The 20,623-nt window shown below is 38.2% G+C and overlaps 2 protein-coding genes across 2 annotated transcripts; both read right to left on the reverse strand.

Moving 5' to 3' along the window:
* Positions 1-2,852: 2,852 nt before the first annotated feature.
* LOC141598741 (pectinesterase-like) lies at positions 2,853-8,504 on the reverse strand. Its single transcript, XM_074418495.1, has 2 exons — positions 7,490-8,504; positions 2,853-3,916 (listed from the first exon to the last, which is right to left on the reverse strand). The coding sequence occupies exons 1-2, from the start codon at positions 8,409-8,411 to the stop codon at positions 3,225-3,227; spliced, it is 1,614 nt and encodes a 537-aa protein (XP_074274596.1). The 5' UTR covers positions 8,412-8,504; the 3' UTR covers positions 2,853-3,224.
* Positions 8,505-13,037: 4,533 nt separating this feature from the next.
* Positions 13,038-13,511, reverse strand: LOC141638427 (uncharacterized). The gene has a single exon (XM_074447868.1). The coding sequence runs from the start codon at positions 13,509-13,511 to the stop codon at positions 13,038-13,040; it is 474 nt and encodes a 157-aa protein (XP_074303969.1).
* Positions 13,512-20,623: the final 7,112 nt, after the last annotated feature.

Here is a 20,623-nt window from a genome sequence, read left to right on the forward strand (position 1 = left end):
GGGGATGTTGGAAGCGGGGATCGCTGTGTTGGGCACAAAGTTGATGGCCCGATATAGCTCGTTCAGGTGCCGTTTGTGCCCATGAGCGGACCCTCCGTTCTCGTTGCCCCCGATGACAACATGGATCACTCCTATCCGTTCGAAGACGGATTTCTTACCTGAACTGTCGGCGTCAGTCTTTTGGCTTTTGGCAACGTACTTGCCGAGGCTCCCCTTCCGGATCAGCTCTTCAATGGCATTCTTCAGATGCCGGCAGTCGTTGGTTAGATGGCCGGTGTGGCCGTGGTACTCACAGTACTGGCTCGTGTCACCGTCACTTTTTGGCTTGGGGGGTCTCTCCCACTTCTGGCCCTCGTTTTTGCTCAGGGCGAAGACCTCGGCGGCTGATACGACGAGAGGGGTTTTATCACTATACCGCCTCTGGTGGTACGTTCCTGAACTCCACCCGGCGCCCGCCGAGTCCTGTTTCCTGGCGGATCTGTCCGACCGTGACCTATTATTCTCACGGCGTCTTTCATCGGACCGTGACCCGTTGTTGTCACGGCGTCTTTCATCCGGGTTGTCCTCCCGGCGGCTCTTCTTTTCTGAGTGCTCGGCCTCGCTGGGGCCTACCCAGGTCTTGTGATAGTCTTCTACCTTGATGGCTTGGTCAGCCAACTTCCTGGCGGCGTCCAAACCTAGGCCTCCGCACTTGATGAGCTCATTTTTTAAATCTCCCCTTGGGAGGCCCTTCATCAGCGCGAAGGCCGCCAGTTCGGGATTGATTTCTCGAATCTGCTGGACCTTTCCGTCGAACCTCTTCACATAGCTTCGTAGAGACTCGCCTCCCTCCTGTTTGATAGTTAGGAGGTCCGATGTCTCCACGGCCCTTCTCTTGTTGCAAGAGTACTGGGCTAGAAAGGCGTCCCTTAGGTCGGCGTAATAGTATACCGAGCCGTCGGGAAGCCCCTTGTACCAACCTTGAGCCATTCCATGCAGAGTTGTTGGGAAAACTCGGCACTGCACCTCGTCGGGCTGCTCCCATACCGACATGTAAGACTCGAAAGCCTCGGCGTGGTGGTACCGGATCACTATCTCCTTTGTATGATAGAGGTGGCAACTTGAGCTTGGTTGGCACCCGGACTTCTAGGACGTAGGCGCTGAGGGGCTGTCTGACCACGTGCCGAACGACACGCGGCGATCGGCTCCTCGCATTCCTAATCCGGCTCCTCCCCTCGTAGCGGGAAGGACTCCTTCTTCGACTCGGACTTCTCCTCCAACTCTGCTGAGTCGGACTCCTCTGGCTCCTTTGGGGTAAGCCTCGTTCGTGCTGCGGGGACGCTGTCCTCCCATGAGTGCGGGAAGGACTTAGGTCTACCGCGCCCACTTTGGGCTCCCCCGGCGACTTGACTGGGTCAGCTTCTCCTAGTGCTCCGTTCAAATTTCTCGGAGTCACGTTTTGGGCCCTGGTCTCCTGGACGGTTTCCGCCGCTCTTGTCGGCGTGACGGCGCCAATTGTTCCGGGTGTAATTCCAGAGCAAGTATCGTTACCACCCGTGGCTTGTAGAATAATGTCTTGAGTTGAACCCTTCTTGCTTTTATCGTTCCTCTCGGCCTCTCCTGCAACAATGAACGAACTGAGGGCTTGGCTTTGTGCCAAGCGTACTCACTCCGACGCTCAAGTCAGTAAACTTAAAGGATTAAGTTGTGTTACTTGGCTAGGTATGTATTGTAGAGAGATAAGGAAGATATTACCAGATGAATAGTGTATTTAGGTTCAGTTGTGGGATCCTTTCCTCAATGAAGGTTGAGGAGTATTTATAGGCTTTCACCTTTTGTCACGTAGTGGCCAAGTGGTCAAGTGGCCAAGTGGCTAGCAGGTGGAAAGACTGATCTACCCCTCGGCCGAGGGACCTATGGCAGGCCGGCGGGCCATGTTGACTCACCGCCGAGGGGTCTTGGATATGAGTACGCGGGTATGTGTCCCGGCCGGCGGTTGTCACGCCGAGACCCGAGCTAACAGCCGATGGGCTGCATCGGCTAGGCTGTCTAAGTCGTTGACTTGCTGTGGATATCTTTGACCTTGTTCAATATGTTGACTTGGTCAGCGGTGCAGAATATGCCCCATCACTTAGCATTGCATACAAGGTGTTTGACGAATTGTGTGAGTGAAAGCTTGTGCCTTTTGTCTTACTAGCTTAATTCCTCCTTTGAATGAAAGTTTGTTGGTGGTCTTGTTGCATGTTTTGAAATAGTTGTTGCTCAATGAAAGTTGGTAACCGCCTCTAGGACAAACCCTCACCTTAGACTATTTTAATCGACTTGTCGCCCATAGTTCATTTAGGTAACCTCGAAGACCCTAGACTTTTAATCAATCGAACACATACTTCATAATACTTTGTTTAGTTGCATCAAGTAGTTAAATCAAAACCCTTTTTCTTTGTTTTTGACTAGACTTGACTCTTAGTTAGACTAAGTAGAAACCCCCGCCGTCTTCGTGTTCGACCCCGATTTACGACTAAATTGGGTTATTCTTGTTGGTGGTAAGTGTGTTGCCCCTCCCATTTCAATGAACCCAAAGGAACCCAAGTGAACCAAGTGTATCCCAACAAATTCACAACAAATCAATACACAAACTAATTCTTTTAAACTAAACTCCAACTAATCAACCTACAAATTAATCAACTAAACAAACAACTAATCTCCACTCTACTTCTTATACTCCCCCATACACCAACAATATCATTCATCACAATCATATCCACGTTACAATGAACTTAATAAACCGATTATATATGAGCGTGCACTCCGGATTCCCTTACTCACATTATATCAATTACACGCTCATTCCAATTTCGATTTGAAAATCCAAATACACTTAATTGCCTTATGATCAAAATCACCAACGCATAATTAACACTTTTCAAAGAAACAAAGACAGATACAATTATATTTGCAAACACTCATCAACCTAAATTACATAACATCTAAGTTTTCACTTCGTGCCTTCTTAACTATACAAATGACAAGGCTTACATAATTGGCACTTTTCAAAGATCGAAACGAAGATAGATTTCCATTATCTAGTATATATACACGCATGCACACCTAATAAAATCAGGTCATATATACATAACAATAATATTACTCTTTCCATTTCAGTCATTTATTTACCTTTTACATTCGATCTGAGCTCGATTTTAATCAAAGGTAAACAAATGATTGAGATGAAGAGAGTATACAATTTACAAGCCAGACGTAAATGGGACACCAGTGTCAGGTATCCAAGCATCACCAGCCAAAAAGTTCCCTACGGTGAACTTCCCTGCCTCTACCGGGCTTGTGATCACACGATACCCGGCCCAGTTGACCCGACCCGCTGTAGAAGCCCCGTCCCCATTATTCATGTACTCCCCATAATACAAGGTCTTTAGGGCAAAATCTCCGCTCCACGGGGCCCAACCGGCCCGATCCACAACCCGGTCTATATTAGACTTCATGACCACGACGCGTGAGTACATATGCCAAGGTCTCCCTAGGAATGTTTTGACCGAACCCTGGACAGATCTAAGGTCCGAAGCAGCCTCAATTATCGAGTTATGGATCACGATACCCGTGTTCTCATTCGGGTCGGTTCTTCCTTGTGCTGTCACTGTATTAATTTGGTTAGACATGGGTTTTCTTGCATAAATGTTACAGTTTTGGAGGACCGCAACTGCGTCACCAAAGATGAAGTCAACGGTACCATAAATGTCACAATTTTTATAGAATTGACGTTTGGAGTAGACGTAGAGCGTGTCTTGGTATCCTTTGAAGCTGCAACTGTAAAAGACGGAGAAATCCGACCCGGATCTTAGGGCTACTGCTTGATGTTTTTGGGGCCCGGCTGTATTCTCGAATGTTATCCCTTTTGCAATGAAACCATCCCCGGAAACACCTATTTGTTCATACGGAATATTAATTTCAAACGGAGTACATTTGATTAAATTAAACGGGTTTTCTATCCTATGTCCAGTAGGCATAGGTTAAGAAAGCAAAAATAGAAAAATTTAAATGTTTTCTTACGAAAAAAAAGTCAAAGTAGTATCTACCGTTATTTAGATTAACGGAATATGATTCTCAATATATTTGCGTTTTGTTTGTTAATTTAACTGAAAATGAAGTTAGTTAAAAATTACTCCTTTTGTGTCGGTTATTTGTTGTCCTTTGTCTCAGTTATTTGTTGTCATTTCTATTTTAAGAATGAACTTGACGAGTAATTTGATCATTCTCATTTAATTTGTTCCACTTGTCATTTAATTATTGGCTCTCTCCTCTTTTCTTAATCTTTGTGCCAAAACCAAAGGACAAAAATTGACAGGGACGGAGGGAGTATTAAAATATACTCCGCAGTAGCTGAATACTTAAGAGGTAGCCGCGAAAAAAAATGAAGAAAAAAAAGGTGGATAAGTTTATTAATGAACTTTAAAGTATTTGGTAAAACAACTAAATACTTCGTATCATCGTATGTAAGTGAAATTTGTAAATTCTCATAAAATTGTTAGCAATTTTGAAAACTTGTAACCTTTTGAAATGACGACCAAAAGAATACCTATTTGTAAATTCTCATAAAATTGTTAGCAATTTGTAAATTCTCATAAAATTTTCTTTCTGGATTCCAAGAAAAATGTAATACCTATTTCTACATGAAAATATAAAACCACACTAATTTTTTTTTAAGAATCAGACCAAAATATACCAAAAATTTCCGTTTGCGGTAACCCGGAATAGGGGTGGTCAACAGTACGGGTCAGCCTTGCTAATCCGGACCCGGCCCGCCTGTGACCCACTGATGAAACCGGCCCGTCTGACCTGGCCCCGGCCCGACCCGCCCTATATCTGGGCCGGTTATGGTTCCCCAAATGTCAAATTCGACCCGTCCTAGACCCGTGCTCACGGGTCACTTCTGACCCGGCCTGCCCGGATCTGCCTCAACCCGGCCCGTCCCGCCCCTTACCCGAGCCGGTTTTGGGTCTCCCAAAACCTGACCCGGCCCGGACCCGACCGACCCGCACTGTTGGCCACCCCTAACCCGGAACCCAGAAAGGTTTGTGGCTCCACCATTGTTCATGTTTATTGAATCCTTTACATGTGGTTTATATAAAAGTAATCACAAATTCTTGTTTCAAACGGACATTTTTGGTCTTATTTGTCAGACGGATAAAATGTTGCCATTTTTTAAGAAAATGTAACCAATTAATTCACAAAATGTTATGACTAGAGGTGTCATTTTTTACCCTGAAAATGATGTGAACAATAATGGTAACATGTTATCAGAAAATAACAACATTTTATTGTAAAATGATGACATATTACCCGTTTTATTTCAGACCAAAAGCAATGGTCTTAAGAAAAACGGACTGAAAAGTAATAGATGAGACGGATTGGGTGGAGGACGTAGCACCTAATTTTTCCATAAATGGGATTAGTCATTGTATGTAGTAATTATGATGGACGACTACGTGTTGTATTATTTAGTGCCAATCAAAGCTAAGTGCTGTACATAAGTTGACATGCATGATTATCCTTTTGTTTTGTAGATAAGTTATTCCATCGAATATATGGCTAGATATGGGACTTGTACATACAAATGAAGTTTGTACGTTTGAGGTACCCTTTTTCGAACTTGAAACTACGTAAGTGCTAAACAAGTAATTGATTGATAAGGTTGTGGAAGTTAAGTGGTCAATTTACTTAATTATTCATGTTCCACTATTATTATTTGCAAATTGCCTATCATCTCAAAATGCTCAATCACAATTTTATAATGTTGGAGATATGTTGATAGATGAACCAACTCAATCAAAACCCAAAATGCTCAATCACAATATAAATGCCCGAGGGGTTTTGAGGTTGCCAGGATTTGAACCCGGGCCTGGGCCGCACCCGTATGAAGGAGAGAGAGTTCGACTTATAAGTCCAAGGAGGTTCCATCCCAAAACCAATTGGCAATGGGTGGAGTAACTCCTTGGTTTATATGATAGACAACTCTCTCCTCTTTTTCCAATGTGGGATACTCACATGTGCCTTTATCTTGGGTGAGCTGTATCTTGACATATGTTGAGATATCGACATAATATAATTAGGTATATAATATAATATAATATACTCGTATTATATTATATCATATAGAAAAATTATTCAAGCTCCACAATTATTTGCAAATTACCGATCATCTCAATCATTTTCTGTTATTTTCTATGGAAAAAATTGTTATAAAAAACTTGGTGCAGTTTCATAATTTATACGGGGTCTAGAAAATAAAATATGATGCGGGGTAAAAGCTACATGCTAACTCGATCAAATAGTGATTAGCTTGACTCATAAATATCACCTCTCATCACTTTTTCAACTAAACTAAACTAAACTAGTTGACATTATTGCATAAATTCGAAAATGATCAACTAATATAAACCATCATCATCATAAGATAGCCTAGATAGGAGGTAAACCAAAGAAACGAATTGAATTAGGGCATGATGTACAATTGTACAATAATCTTCCATAATTAAGAGCATAAGATTTTGTTTACCTCTCTCCAATGGCAGAGTCAAGATTAAGTTTAGGGGTGCGAAAAAATTTTAGGGAGGGTGAATGGGTAATAATATAAATCACTATTGACAACTCCTTCTAAGGCTCTAACCCTTACTTCAAAAGATTAGATTCATTGTTTTAAATCACTCTTATACTTTATCAGATCAAACTAAACATAGCTTTAACTAATTACACTAAACAGTAGGTCTCCTGAGAGCGTATTAAGTTCACAAAATAAAAATAGGTTGGCTAACATACATATTAGATCTAAAAATTAGGGTTTTTCTACATATAAATTTATAATCTCGTATTTTTTCGAATTCGTTCTTGTACCTCTCGTTGTTCCAAAACATTATCGATATCCCTAAACTTAATGAATCTCTCAAAATACCTAAAATGCACCAATCCATCTCTTTTAAACATTATTTTATGTATTTTTTATTGATCTTTTGACGATAATTTATCATACCATTGACATAAATACGATTTGTACGTAATTAATTTTATTCCACTCCTTTAAGTATAAACTTTTCTATGATATTTAGGTTTAGTATGATGTATTTAAAGTCGTAGTACTAAAATCCAATCACCCATAACCTAAGGCAACGTACGTGTTGTTTGGTTGCCTCATTAAAAGTGGGTGAATTGGAAAAATGAAGGTCGTTTGTTTGCCCAAAATCACGTGAATTGTATTTTCCCACGAGTTTCCAATTATTCCATTATGGAGGAGTTTAATTATTTCCTAGCGCCCCTTGGTAATTGGAAACTCTCGCATGAATCCAACTCCAGGATGTCAATCAAACAAGTTTTTGGCAATTCACGTGTTTTGTAAAAACATGGGAAATTAATTCCCGTATGGCAATCAAACGAGGCCTAAGAAGTACATAGTGCTGCAGTTTATTTATACTAAATCAGTCACATAAATGTTGTTACTCACCAAAAGTAGCAGAGCGAAACGTTGTATATCCATCTTGAACATTCTTGTTGCTCGTCACGATTGTCGCGTCGATTCCGTCACCTATTAACATCAAATTCTTCATCTTATTTGTAATCGCAACGTTTTCGTTATAAATACCTGCTTTTACGTAGATTATGAATCTATTTGTTCCACTTCTTTGTTTTTTCGACGCTGCAATAGCCTCAGATATCGTCTTAAATTTACCACTACCATCCTTAGCCACCACAAGATTGGCTTCAGTGGTCGGGTTTGACGACTGAAGTAACTTCCTATCAGCGGCGGATGTCCATGATGGGAAATCCTTGGTTAATAGTCTTCTTCCTCCACCTCCATTGTTCCTAGATGATGAGGTACCACTAGGGTTTGAGTTTATAATGGCCGCGTTAATTGCGAGCACATTAGTAAGCGATTTGGAGAAATTACTGGTCAAAGATAACGGAGACGACTCTAAATGAAATGGTAAGTTGAAGTCAAGGAATCCATTTTTGCAAGTTTCATAATTGGTAGTAGCTGCACTTAAATAAGTTTGAATATCGTCTAAGTGAGCTGGAATATTTGAAGATAAACGGGTTTGGGTCAATTGTTGGATAGTATCGTCATAAAGTTCTAAACAATCATTCCATGCCATCCTAGTTCGATCATTGACCGAACCAAAGTCCATCGATGAGATGTATTGATGGACCTGTCTGGCATGGTCAAGGGTAATTTTGAAAGCATAATCGCGAATTAAGAAAGTCGTTTCTTGTGAGGTTTTTAACATATTAGACTTGCCGATGAATGAATGACAATCTTGTGGAGAATGAGTTTGGTCGCATGACAACTTTATATTGCCATGCACGACGTTAGGAATACTAACAATTGAACATATTAACGTAAGAATTGGTATGACAAGACTGTCCATTGAGCAAACGAAATAAATTTGACAAATTGACAAATTGACAATATATGTTATGGAAGGTTATTAGGATTTATGTATTTAATTAATGACTATGATAAAGAACTTTGATGAAAGGATGCACATATTTATAGGGAGTTACGTTAGGCATAGGATGTGGTTACAAGTTTACAACTTAGAAATATGTCAAAGGACTTGTTATGGTTGAGGAAAAGTCCTCCATGTGATGTTAGAAAGCAATGTGTTTGATGTTTAGTTTATGACGTGTAGCCAAGGGGAGAATCCAGTAATATTTATGGTTATTACGGTAAACACCAATGAAAAGATGTCGTTATTAATTGGTACCTAAATAACTGAACAATGGGTCGAGATTGTTCGGGTCGTGTCATGACCACGACTGTGGCTGCAACGAGCCCGGGCCTGATAGTGGGCAGGCAAACCAAGTTAAGGTAACATCGAATTTTTAAAACAAATAATATTTTTCGAAGTACAATCAGCGGGGAAAAGTCAAAATCCATATAGTTCTCTACTTAACTAACTAATAAGTATGGCTTCCTCAACTTCAGCGCCAGTACCCGCAACAGATTAACCTCTATTGTCATTATTCAATCATCTTGTTCTTCACCATAGGCATATTTAACTTATTGATGTCGTTTTTCAGCTTGATCTTAATCTTTCTTGTATACACACATTTTTTACGGTATTGGGATTCAAACTTGATCATTTTTCATCTAGGACTCTCCTATGTGTACTAAAAGCAGACTCGGTCGTAATGATACTACTAGTATATATATCTCTACACTTTCGGATAGTACAACTTGTACAAGATTAGATTTAATAATTAGGCCAAATAGATGTTCTATAATGTTTGAATATCGGTTTGAACTCCTTAGGCGGACTTATGGTCAAAGGTAAAATATTTATAAATAACATAAGTGGTAGAAGAGTTTTAAGAACTAGAGGAGATGAAGGGGGGAATAAGACAAAACGGCCTGCTATGAATGGAATTCTTAGTCACCGGAGGCCAACATACGCTTTTTTGAGTCCAATTGTTGATGGCCGTGTTCTCCACATGAAGAGTAAGACTAAGGGAATGCGTGAATATAAACTGGGGGATCTTGAATTCCAAAGGGTCTTTACAACAGCAATAGAAGAAGAAGAAAAAGAAGAAGAAGATGATGATGGCGCTATGGCGACACCCGGTGTTACTGAAATTCAGTAACACCTTAATAAAATAATAAAAATAAATAGAAAAATCTAAATTTAATTTTGATTTTGCGCCAAAATCAGAAGGGTGTACGTGTAATTTAGTATCCAATCTAAGTATTCAACATATTTGAAAAATTAGTCGAGTACTCCGTATTAATCTAGTCTACCCATTAATGTGCATCACATCACAGTTAATAGTTCTTCATCACAATCAAACAAATCATTTTGAAATCGTAAAGTCTTAATTGTTTTTAATTTCATAGTGATGATAATTTAACTTGCACTATCACAAATTTCGATTTATTTAGTTTTGATATTAGTGTATAGATGTAGTGTAGTATGTTGAAAATTATTTCTTTTGATAAATTAGAAATTTAGAATAATGGAGATGGAGATTGAAAAAAATCTTGTTGTGGAATTGGCTGAGGAAGAAAACATCAGAATTCATAAACATGAAAGGAAACGACCAGTCCTATTGTGCATAAACATGAATGTGTCCTTTTAATGAAACTTCAATAGTTAATAAATGGAGCATTCACAATTGATGACAATGGAGTTCGCATTCAATATTCAGTTCCTACAATTTTGGGGTGGATCAATACCTGAAAATCTATTAGTTAAGCTTTTGTTTTACGTAGTTGCTCATTCATGGACGAGTTTTACTCTTTCATGAACTTTTTTTCATTATTTTTCCATAGCATGCCCTTTGCCTAGAAACAAAACAAAAAAAACTCTCTAATTTTCTCCCTCACAAATTTAATCGAATCCACAAAATTAGTCAAATCCGTCAAATTACACAATTATGGATGGTAATTCTCGTATCGATCGAGTAATAATTCTAATTCTTAATTTTATCAATTATATTATAAAAGTATCAAATTAAAGAATTGGTTTACCCTAATTAATTTAGGGTTTGTTTAAACTGTTTCGACATTGGCGTGCGGGACGGCCATAAAAGAGTATAGAGTATACTTTCCGGCGGCAGTACATGAGTAGATTGAACACAATGTTACTGCGCTACTCCTTTTGCTTGTTTGATTTTTTCGTTTTTCTTTTTTTAAATGTGTTGTATTTCTTTTTTTAATAGTCTGAGGAGGTTGTCAAGACGGCTGGTGGTACAATGGAGGCAGCAGTGAGGGTGGTGAATGGTGGCTAACGGGTTGTGGTGGTAGTTAAAGTGAGAAAATGGTAAATGAAAGAGAGAGAATGAGAGAAGGGTATTAAAATGAAAATCATTAAAATAAAAAGGGTATTATGGTCATTTATGTCCATGAAAGAGTAAACTCGTACATGAATGAGCATCACCCTTGTTTTATTGTTTGCAATATTTAAAATTCCTAAATTACCCTTTTTGATTAATTCGTTTGAAATTCAAAAACTAACGGAGGAAATGAAAAAATTTCAACAATTTACAATTATGCCCCGGGTGTTACTCAAACTGAGTAACACCTGGTGTCGCTATATCATTTTCCTTATAAAATTAGGTGAAGTTAGTTTATGATTAAAAAAATCGTGTTATTTGGCATTTTAGACGCCCTAGAGTTAGATTCACCTCCCACCTCTATATCTTGATAAAAAATATTGTACTAATTAAAGTAACTTATTAATGTTGCCACTCACAAGTCATAAGGGTCCAAGCTGAAACAAAAGTTCAGCTCTAATACAAGTCGCGCATGAACTCACATGACCTTCAATGCTAATTACGATTTATTGGTGGAGTTAGGGGGGTTAGCAGGGGTCCTCGTCCTCTCTGGCGGTTGAGATTTTCAAAATTTTAGTTAAATTTTTGAATTTTTTTCAGGTGTACTTTATATTATTACTCATTCGCACTCCATAAAAATTTTCGTACCCCTTAAACTTAAATCCTGAAGCCGCAACTGATTATGATCAACTTCAAATGCTGCTAGAATTAACCAGTATTTGTTTGTTTTAATTTCAGCACACGTAATACTATCTCGTGAAGCTTTAAAGGAGTTAGGTACGAGTTGTTAGCATGTTCATGTAATGTTTGCTTTAGTTACAACTTTCGTTATTGCTAATTATGAATTAAGTTGGTATGTAGCCTCAGTCACAGAATAGTCTTCTGGGGCAACAATGCAACATACTAGTTTCAGGTCCCAAATTCGCCATCTGGGCCAACACATACATGTTTGTGGTGTATGGATTACGTTAATAATGTGTGGCTAATTAGTTGTAACCACTCACTTCAATTGATTACATGAGATTAACTTCTCAAACAGGTCGGGTCAATTTAAATACGAGTCTGATTATATGGGCCAATAGGGTAGAGTTAGAAAACGGGTTAGAAAATAATTTTTAAACCCTTTCTTTTACCATGTTTTAAATAAAAAAAATTAAACAAACTAAATTATATTTACAATTAATATTTGTAGTTGCTCTTTCATGTACAAACTTTACTCTTTTATGGACTTTTCGTCATTTGTTTTCCATACTTTGCCCTTGCCAAAAAGAAAATTATCAAATTATCAAATTCTCTATATTCTCTTCCTCACAAAATCAATCAAATCGGACAAATTAATCAATTAGGGACTCGTGTCAATACAGCATATACTACTCATTAGCATTTCTATACAAAATTATGGCCAAATAATCACAAATAGGATTATACATCCAGTTGTACCATAAGCATGGTACATCCAAGTATAAGAATTCGAGCTTACTTGTAATTTTTCCTGAGCTAATTTAAATTTCATGTTTTTAATGTGTAAATGAATGAACTCAATACTTTCTAATAAAGCTCATATTCTTTAATATAAAGCTCGGATACTTTGACACAAAGCTCAGGTTCTACACCGTACAACATATACATCTGGTTGTATAGTCCATGAATTGCCAAATAATCCCCATTTATTGCATTTTGTCGCCCTCCTACATGTTGCTTCAGTCATTGCTCTCATTCTTTTTCGAACAAACGGAATCGGTATTCTTACTGATTGTTTGTTGGAGTATCAAGATTTTTGCTTCCCTTTTCTTATTTTGTATCCTAAGTACAATTATTGCAAACGATAATAATCACAAATAGCGGGGACGTATGGAGTAATAAGTTCGAATTAATTGATCAAAATTCAGAATTTTCAAAAATGAACATCCCTAATTAATTAAGGCATTTCCAGAAATGATGTTACAGTAATCCAGGAGTGTACCTTGAAACACTCGAGCTTTACTGACAATGGCGGAAATATAGAGAGAAAGAGGATGGGAGAATAAGAGAGAAAGAATGATTTTGTATTAATATTCTGAATGAATGAGATATTACATCAGAGAATGTATTTATAAGCTATAACAAGAATAACAATCAGAAACAAACTAATGCCAGCTCATCTTTGATTGGCTAACTAACAACCTATGTAACTAACTCTTTGCTACTATAACATTCCTACCCCCTTGAGAATAGACTTGACCTCAAGTCTGAACAACAAAAGTAGGAAACTTCTGTTCAAAAGCTTCTGCCCACTCCCATGTAGCCTCAGATGCAGGGTATCCTGTCCATTGCACAAGATATCGTACCACGCAAAGAGATTCTCGTCTCTTCACAACTCTCCTGTCGAGTATAGCAAGGGGTTGTACATCAGCATCACCTTCTTTACCATGAAACCACTCAGGAATATAAGAAACAACAGGTAATGTGCCTCTAAATTTCTTCAATTGGGACACATGAAAAACATTATGAATGAGAGCTCTAGCAGGCAATTTCAACTTATAAGCTACCTTCCCCACTGTATCAGTTATCTGAAATGGCCCATAGTATTTAGGAGAAAGCTTCTCATTGCTTCTTGAGGCCACTGAAATCTGCATGTACTTCTGAAGTTTTAGCCATACCCAATCCCCTAGCATAAACTGCCGGTCGGACCTATTCTTATCAGCCTGCACCTTCATTCGATTTTGAGCTCTTTGTAAATGATGCTTCAATGTGTTGATCATACCCTCCCTTCATTGTAAAGTTCTATCCACCATAGCTACATTGGTCTCCCCAGGAAGATAAGGCAAATGTAGGGGTGGTGGTTGATTGTATACCACTTCATAGGGAGTAAGCTTTAAGGCTGTATGGAAGTTGGTATTATACCACCATTCAGCAAGAGGTAACCATAGATACCAATCCTTGGGATGTTCACTGGTCATGCATCTTAGAAAGGTCTCCAAACATCGATTAACCACCTCAGTTTGTCCATCAGTCTGGGGATGATAAGAGGAAGATAGAAGGAGATTCGAACCATGGATGGAGAATAAAGCTTGCCAAAAGTGACTCAAGAATACAGCATCCCTGTCACTTACAATGCTACGAGGCCAGCCATGCAATTTAAACACATTATCAAGATATGTTTGAGCAACACCAACTGCAGTATAAGGATGAGAAAGTGCCATGAAATGAGCATACTTACTCAGGCGATCTACCACCACAAAAATCACCTCTTTACCTTGTGATTTAGGTAATCCTGTAATAAAATCCATTGAAATGTCCATCCAAACGTCTTCAGGAATGGGGAGAGGTTGCAGTAATCCCGGAGATGCTGCATTATCATATTTGTTGGCCTGACATACTTGACAATTTCTTATGAAATTGTTAATAAATTTGTTCATGCCTCTCCATGTAAATAATGCTTTGACTCTTTTGCTGGTAGCATCTCTGCCAGAATGCCCCCCTTGAGGTGACTCATGATACCATTGAAGTATAGTGTTTTTTAAAAAGTCATCAGACCCAATAAGTATCTTCCCTTTTTTCCTGATTAGTCCATTAACCAATGTGTACCCAGGAACTAATTGTTGTTCTTGAAGCTGGTCAAGTATATGTGATAAGGAGGGGTCAATAGCATAACTATCTTGAATCTTTTTATCCAAATTAGATTGCACAACAGATAAAGCCAGCACAAGAACCTCAGAACCGACTACCCTTGACAGTGCATCAGCAGCCAAATTTTCCTTCCCACTCCTATATTGGATTTCATAATCAAACCCCATAAGTTTTGATAACCAAAATTGTTGGAATGGTGTAGAGACTTTTTGTTGAAGTAACCATTTGAGACTCTTCTGGTCTGTTTTAATTATAAAACGTTGACCAGATAGATATTGTTCCCACTTTTGTACAGCTGCAACCACGGGCTAACAATTCCTTCTCATAGACAGATAAATTTTGCCATTTTGGACCCAAAGTTTTGCTAATGAATGCTAGAGGATGGTCTTCTTGCATGAGGACTGCACCAATTCCTATATTAGAAGCATCTGTCTCTACCACAAAGACTTTTGAGAAGTCTGGTACAGCTAAAACTGGAGTTGAACTCAGAGCAGTTTTTAGTGCCTCAAATGCTACTTGAGCTTGCTTATTCCACTCAAATGCTCCTATCTTGAGGAGTGAGGTAAGGGGTCTGCTAATGAGAGCATAATTTCTCACAAACTTTCTATAATACCCAGCCAAACCAAGGAAGCTCCTTAGCTCTTTCACAGATTTTGGAATAGGCCAATTTTTAATTGCAATAATCTTCTGTGGGTCTGTTTCTACCCCTTTTCCTGAGATAAAATGTCCCAAATATTCGACCTTATCAATAGCAAAAGAACATTTACTAGCTTTGGCATATAGCAAATGTTGCTTCATGAGGCTAAACACTTCCTTCAGGTGCTGAATATGGTCTGCCATGGTTTTACTATAAACCAAAATATCATCAAAGAAAACCAAGACATACTTCCTCAAGAGTGGTTTAAAGATATGATTCATCCACCCTTGGAAAGAAGCTGGAGCATTTGTAAGCCCAAATGGCATGACTAAGAACTCATAGTGCCCACTGTGAGTCTTAAATGTTGTCTTAAAAACATCTTCTTTGCAAACTCTCAATTGATGATAACCTGCTCTCAGGTCAAGTTTGCTAAAAACTGATGCCCCTGCTAACTCGTCAATTAATTCATCCACCACTGGTATTGGAAACTTGTTCTTCACTGTTCTTTTATTCAATTCTCTATAGTCCACACATAACCTCCAAGACCCATCCTTCTTCCCAACTAAGACCACTGGAGAAGCAAAAGGGCTGCAGCTGTCCTGAATAATACCCTTATCTAGCATTTCTTGGACAAGTTTCTCAATGATATCCCTTTGCTTCAGAGGGTACCTGTAGGGTCTTATACTAACTGGATTTGAGCCTGCTTGTAAAGGAATCCTATGGTCAGATATTCCCCTAGTAGGTGGCAAACCAGGAGGCTCTTCAAACACAGTCTTATACTCTTGCAGCAATTCTGGAAGACCGGCATTTTGTTGTTGAACTGGTGCAGCAGTCATTTTTAGAAGAGTAACTTCATCAAGTTGAGACCCCTTAGGAATGAACTCCATAAGATACAGTTGCAAAGCATTAGCAAGTATCTTAGGGGATGGTATTTCTTGCAATGTTTTAACCCCTTTAGGTGAGATGCCCCTTAATGAATGATATAGCCCATTATAATCAAATTCCATAATCAACTTCTTAAAATTCCACTTCACAGTACCTAAGGTATGCAACCATTGCACTCCTAACACCATTTCACAACTACCCAATGGAATCAATAAAACATCAGTTTGAAACTGAGTATTCTGCAGCTTCCAGGAATTTTTTTTACAAACGAACTGACAAGCCAAATGGTTGCCATCAAGAATGACCACACGCTGAGGCGCTATAGGTTCCATTGGTAGGTTCAATTTTTGTGCCAAAGATAGATCTAAGAAGTTATGAGTACTCCCCGAATCTATCAAAATATGCAAAGGTTTTCTTTCATAATATCCAGTTACTCTCATTGTTTGAAAATTATGACTACCACTCAATGCATTAACAGATATGCAAGGCTCAACCTCTAACAATTCATATTCATCTTCCAATCCCTCTACTTCACCCTCATTTTGGTCATCACAAAACTCTTCTTCTAGACCATGCACCTCTACAGTAAACAACTGAGACTCCTTCATTTTACACTGGTGATTCCTGCCATACGGTTGGTCACAAAGAAAACACAACCCCTTTGCAATTTTATCTCTTCTTTCTGCAGCTGAGATAAATTTTCTAGGTTTTTGGTCAATCTTTGTGGTGTGAAGATTGTTCTTTGTGATGTGTGGGTCTTCTGGGTTAGGTAGTAAAGGGGGTTTCATTTGGTTTTGTAATGGTTTTGCTTGATTTTGAAACTGGTTAGATGATTTGGCAACCAAAGAGGAAGATGAAAAGGTGGCCTTATTGTGAATTCTACCGACCGTGTAAACACTATCTTCCTGTAATCTTGCATACTCTACTGCCTCAATTAAAGAACTCGGCTTAAATGCTCTAACAAAGGGTTTAAGATGAGGTTTCAGACCACCAATGAAACTGTCCAAAAAGTATTGGTCAGGCAATTGTGGATTTCTCTGAATCATTAGCCCTCTAAGATTCTCAAAGGCGTCAAGATAATCATCTAATGCACCAGTCTGATGCAATTTATTAAATTCCTCTACCACATTAGCACCAATATGTTCTTTAAATCGGGCACAAACATCCTCAACAAATTCTTCCCATACAACATGCCGTCTAGCAGAAATATACGAATTAAACCAAGCTTCGGCTCTACCTATCATATGAATTGAAGCTAAATCCATTTTCTGATTATCAGGTACTTTGCAAAGATTAAAGTATCTAGCACATTTCTTAAACCACATACGAGGATTATAACCATCAAAAACTGGAAATTCTAACTTAGGAACATACCCAAATGGCTTGGAAACATGAGTTGGGTTGCGAAAACCATTACCATTCCCAGTGACAGCACCACTGCCATTGATATCAGGATCCTCTAAATCCTCAATTACAAAGACACCTCCAGATTGAGAATGCCCCGGTTGTTGCGACTTCTTTTGCTGCAACAGCTGCATAATTTGCCCAAATTGAGCCTCTACATTCTTGCTCTGCTCAATTAATTTCCCTTCTAACTGTGAACTACGCTCCTCAAACCGTTTCTCCAGAATCTTGAGTTGTTCTTCCATGTTTTTGGATAATTGCAAAACTGTTAAGTGTTTTGGTGCCAGATTGTAATCAAGAAAGAAAAGGGCGAGGAATTGATTGAAAGTGATCACGTAAAAGGAACCAAGAATGGAAAATTAATGGCGCCCAGCGAAAATTTGGATCGAAAAAGCTCTGATTACCAATGTTACAGTAATCCAGGAGTGTACCTTGAAACACTCGAGCTTTACTGACAATGGCGGAAATATAGAGAGAAAGAGGATGGGAGAATAAGAGAGAAAGAATGATTTTGTATTAATATTCTGAATGAATGAGATATTACATCAGAGAATGTATTTATAAGCTATAACAAGAATAACAACTGTAACAAACTAATGCCAGCTCATCTTTGATTGGCTAACTAACAACCTATGTAACTAACTCTTTGCTACTATAACAAATGAAGATCCCAGATTTTGCGTTATCAAATGTTAAGTGCGGTTTATCCGGTGAAGGGGTCCGGTGCAGATGGGCCGGTAATATCCCCGGTGCAGGGAGGGGAGGCGGCGGTGGGGAGAATGGTGGTTTGGACGGAGTTGGATTGTAATTTGAGAGAATTTGTTCAAAATGGAAATTGAGGGTGTAAAAATGACAAGGGTATAATAGTCATTTATGTCCATGATTGAGTAAATCATGTCCATGAATGAGCATAACTCTTAATATTTAATCACATTTAGTACTTACATTAATTTTATTGACATAATTATAAAAATAAAGCTAATTTAATAATTATTTTATTATTTAATATTATAATAAGGCCGATTTGCACACTACTACCCATTAGGTCATTATAGTTAAAATTTTTCAAAATACTACATATTATACTGTTTTCTTTAAAGTATTACCTACATAATTAATTACAACTCTTCTCAATTTGATACCTAATAACCTAAATTAGGGTCTTAATTAACCATTATTATAAGGTGATTTTCATTAATTTCTCATCTATTAATTCAATTCGAAAAAATATACCCATTATACCCTTATTAATAATCTTACCCCCTCTTTCAATCATTTCTTTTTCATCATGTTCACTTACCCACCACCACGATCAACATCCACCAGTTAATGTATTATACAACCGGTTGTATATACAACTTATTCAGTGTTGTGGAGCTTTGTTACAAAAGTTGTCGAGCTATATTAACAAAATTATCGAGTTATGATACAAAGTTGTTGAGCTAAACAGAATAATTATTAAGCTCAATAATTTCGTAAAATAGCTCAATAACTTGTAAAATAACTCAAGAACTCTGTGTGAGAGCTCGATAATTTTGACGCGGTTGTATATAGCTTTTATACAATCAGTTGTAGGATAATATTTGTGCAACATCTACCCATCATCGCCCACGACATCCACTGCCAATATCCACCTCCTCTAACACCCAACACCATACTCCATGTCACCATCCTCACATCACATACCACAATTCTCAGCTGCCTTCTACCATTGGTGCCATATCCAATCATCTTAGATTTAGTGTAGGGTTTTCTTTTGTGTGGGACTTGAGTGCGATGCCACACTGGTGGTGGTGTTAGGAAGGTGGTTTTGGGATAAATTAAAGACGAGAATTTGGTGGCTCTAAGGTGGTGAATACGATGTAGGGTGTGGTTGGATTCATTGTTGTTAAAACTCACGATCCGGATTGTAGGATCTTACGATTTTACGATCCAAAAAGTGGTGGCCGATCCCGATCCTAAGTAGGATCTTAATTTTTTAGAATCTTATGATTCAACTTACCTCAAATTTTTTAAGGTAGAATCTTAACCCGATCCTACGGTTATACGACTCGATCCTACACTGTTAACATTTTCATTTTTTCTGTTACTAAAATTATTATAGATGACTTTAAGATAGAAAATTACTATAAACTCATAATAAGATAGTAGTGTTTTAAGATTTAAGCACGAGATTTCAACATATTTTAATAACATAATTGTGTATTTTAGTTAATTTGTAGGATCTTACGATTTTACGATCTGATCATACCGATTCAATCCTAGTAAGATCATCGATCCAAAGTAGGATCTCGATCCTAACAGCATTGGTTGGATTAGAGTAGGGGGTGGTGCATGTTGGTTGTGTGCGTGGCTAGATTGGGGATGATAACGAAGGCATGGTTAGGTGGTGGTGGTGTTGGTGGTGAACATCGAAAATAGGGGAACAAAGGTGATGTTAACTTGTTGTGGTGGTGGCTAATTTTTGGTGGTGCTAGCAGAGGTATAGAAGATGGTGGTGAGTTTATTTAAGTGTGTAAAGATGAGCAAAATAGGTACAGCGCATTAATTTTTGATTTTTTGGATGATTTAACTTCAATTGTGATGTAATTTAACTTATTAGGTAGCAATTTGAGAAGAGTTCTAACTATATAGGTAGTATTATGAATAATTAACTATATTATGTAGTATTTTGAAAATTCCTTGCTATAATTGATACTAGTAATTTGCCATTTTTCTTTATAAAAATGATAAAAAATGATTTTTTAACGGTGTTTGAAATTTCAGGTATTAACAATAATAATTTTTTAACCATTATGTCAAATATAATATATAAATAGTAATATTTTAATAAAATTCTTAATTTATCATTGACGCAACAGGTTGACCAATTTGGATCGGGTTTCGACCCTAAATTAACGGGGTCATTTTCGGTTCGGATCACGAGTCAAAATTCGGGTCTTGACTTTGGAAAAAAATGGGCCAGGTCGGGTCATGTAAGGATTTGACGACATGGCTACATGAGATAGATCAACAAGTTGATTTAGAGGGAGATGCGAATTTAAAATTTAATTTATACGAGATCACTTTTATACTTGTTGGAAATTTTAAGACCGCACGGTAGTGTTTGAAAGTTTTAAGACCACACTAAAACTCTTTTTGGACCTATTTTTAACATGGTATCAGAGCTCAAGGTTTAGTCCTGGGTTGTGAGGCGAAGACAGGTCCGAAAAGCGACGATGTTCCCGTCCACCGAAAAACTGAGCCACTATTTAGCGGTTTCGAAAAGCGACG

Source organism: Silene latifolia, chromosome 1 (genome assembly GCF_048544455.1).
Source record: "Silene latifolia isolate original U9 population chromosome 1, ASM4854445v1, whole genome shotgun sequence".
Taxonomy (NCBI): Eukaryota; Viridiplantae; Streptophyta; class Magnoliopsida; order Caryophyllales; family Caryophyllaceae; genus Silene; species Silene latifolia.

Bases quoted from the DNA above. Each gene is read 5' to 3' on its own strand.
- LOC141598741 (XM_074418495.1), bottom strand. From the start codon at position 8,411: ATGGACAGTCTTGTCATACCAATTCTTACGTTAATATGTTCAATTGTT. The intron at 3,917-7,489 runs GTGAGTAACAAC...ATGAACAAATAG, and splicing joins GTTTCGCTCTGCTACTTTTG to GTGTTTCCGGGGATGGTTTC.
- LOC141638427 (XM_074447868.1), bottom strand. From the start codon at position 13,511: ATGAAGGTGCAGGCTGATAAGAATAGGTCCGACCGGCAGTTTATGCTA.